The 2,473-nt window shown below is 47.1% G+C and overlaps 1 protein-coding gene across 1 annotated transcript; it reads left to right on the forward strand.

The window, feature by feature from the left end:
- Nucleotides 1-1,197: 1,197 nt before the first annotated feature.
- On the forward strand, nt 1,198-1,605 carry LOC119806380 (histidine-rich protein PFHRP-II-like). Its single transcript, XM_038318084.1, has one exon. The coding sequence runs from the start codon at nt 1,198-1,200 to the stop codon at nt 1,603-1,605; it is 408 nt and encodes a 135-aa protein (XP_038174012.1).
- Nucleotides 1,606-2,473: the final 868 nt, after the last annotated feature.

The raw sequence follows: 2,473 nt of genomic DNA on the forward strand, positions 1-2,473 counted from the left end.
TAGACCTTGTGGTGAACTGGGCAGCCTGAGTGATCAATGGCCTTTGCCTCCGTGTCCTAAACAGACAGTCTGAAAACTGAGCGAGCAAAAGCCTTCAGCAGCGGCCATTGTCCTCAGCAGTAAGACCCTTGAACATCAGTGACAATTTCTGTGGTTATTGTTTTTAGGACCTATGAGACCAGGTGTGATCTTCTTATGACAGACACAACCAGCTCTAGGAAGCAAAAATTTTAATTTAATATTTTGAGGCCAGGTCTATATGTAGCCCTGTCTGTCCTGAGACTTTTTATGTAGACCAAACTAGTCTCAGACTCACAGATTTTTCTGGCCTCTGCCTCTTGAAGGCAGGAGGCAGGATATTAACCATCTGTTCTAGACAAGGAAACGAGGCTCAGAGACGCTTAGGGATACAGCTCAGGCTTTTAAGAGGCATATCTGACCTTTGAACCCAGGCCCGACTGACCACAAATACCCTGTTCATAACACATACTCAAAAGAGCGTTTGGGAGATGTTACCAGACTGAAGACCTGCTGTTAGCAGAATGCAGAGAACCAAAAAGGTTAATTCAGGCTAATCGCCTTCGTCTGGAGTCACCCACACAGTGTCAAGATGGGGAGAGGGCTGCATGAGGAGAAGCTGTTGCCATTGGAAGAGGTGGCCATTTTGATGGTGGACCAACAACTGAGGAAACATGGCTAAGAGCCTGGGCTTCAGGACTGCACATCTCTGCGTCTAAATCTCCCTTCTGCAGCTCAGTGACTCTAGGCAATTTACCTGACGTCAAATCCTCATGTTCCCTTCCCATGAGTTCTTACTGTTGTGAGGAGTGAGGTAGGCTAATTCATATTCAAAGAATACTATGGACTGGAGGCCGGGTTCATGAAAATCGTGGATAATTAATGTGAGTCAATAGCCCTTCTTAGTGCACGAAACTTTGGAGTAGAGCTCTGAAATGTTGCCTTCTCAGTTTCTCTGGCATGAACAGACGCCTGGCTATGGTTCAATACCCTGGATCAGTCTCATGGCACGGTGGCAACGTTGGTTAATAAAACCAAATTTGTGTTTACTGGAACCATTATTTCTTACCTAGAGTCAGGATGGGTTGAAAAGGGAGGAAAGGGCCTTGGGGACGGTCGATGACCTCTCTGGGTGGATGGGAGCACCCACAGAAACGGCCTTGAGGCTGAGGACTGGAAATGTATGACATGAAGGAGCACTATGAGAATGCTGAGCACTCTGAGCACTATGAGAATGCTGAGCACTCTGAGCACTATGAGAATGCTGAGCACTCTGAGCTCTATGAGAATGCTGAGCACTCTGAGCTCTATGAGAATGCGGAGCACTCTGAGCTCTATGAGAATGCTGAGCACTCTGAGCTCTATGAGAATGCGGAGCACTCTGAGCTCTATGAGAATGCTGAGCACTCTGAGCTCTATGAGAATGCGGAGCACTCTGAGCTCTATGAGAATGCTGAGCACTCTGAGCACTATGAGAATGCTGAGCACTCTGAGCACTATGAGAATGCTGAGCACTCTGAGCACTATGAGAATGCTGAGCACTCTGAGCTCTATGAGAATGCTGAGCACTCTGAAGGAGCACTATGAGAATGCTGAGCGGAGGACTCACAAGGACGGGAGGGCTGGCTTATAGTGCTAGGAGCGGGGAAAACAGAGAAGGGGAAGAATGTCCTTGAGGATACTGAGGACATGAGAGCCAGAAGCAAGGTTTCCTGTGTGAGGGTCTGCTTTGGCCTCTTTGAGTCCCTACAGCAGAACCCTGCAAAACTGCATCCTTTGCAAAGGCTAGAAATATATTCTGCCATTGTGTGTGAGTCCAAGATCATGGCACCAGGATGTTCAGGCTCTGGTTAGAACTGCTCCCTGCCTCTAAGGGGGTCCCCTGGGTGAGAGGAATGGTGTTATGCTGGAAGACCGTGGGCAAGAAGGGTAGAGTCTGCCTCAAGTCTTTTGGTAAGACACTTAAATCCACTCCTGAGGATGGAGCTCCATGACACAGTTGTCTTCCAAAGATCACATCTCTCAGTGCTGATGTATTAGGATTACGTTCTACTTGAATTTGGAAGGAGCATCATCATTCAGACCACTGAAGAGATGATGAAGTAATTGTTTGACTTAAGCTCAGTTTAGAATCTCTCCCTGCAGTTTCCTTTGAAAATGTGTGTGCTCTTGGAGATGGCTAGATCCTTTGCAAGAATATAAAGTAAAAAATAGTTGTGTGTTCTTGGGACTCACTAATGTGTATGTGTGTGTGTGTGCATGCACACACACCTAAGCATGTTCATTTGAGTACACGTGGGTGCATGTGTATTTGGGTTCATGTGCACATGTTCATGTGTGTGTGTGTGCGTACATAGGCATATTCATTTGAGTGTTGTCGTGGCTAGAAATTTACCGACTAGCCACATCCCCAGCAGGGCTATCTGCTGTTGAAGGGTTTCTGCTTCTGCCTAGC

The sequence above is a fragment of the Arvicola amphibius genome, chromosome 1, assembly GCF_903992535.2.
Source record: "Arvicola amphibius chromosome 1, mArvAmp1.2, whole genome shotgun sequence".
Classification (NCBI taxonomy): Eukaryota; Metazoa; Chordata; class Mammalia; order Rodentia; family Cricetidae; genus Arvicola; species Arvicola amphibius.

What these genes read in the sequence shown, in the direction of transcription:
- LOC119806380 (XM_038318084.1), top strand. Translation starts at nt 1,198, where the DNA reads ATGTATGACATGAAGGAGCACTATGAGAATGCTGAGCACTCTGAGCAC.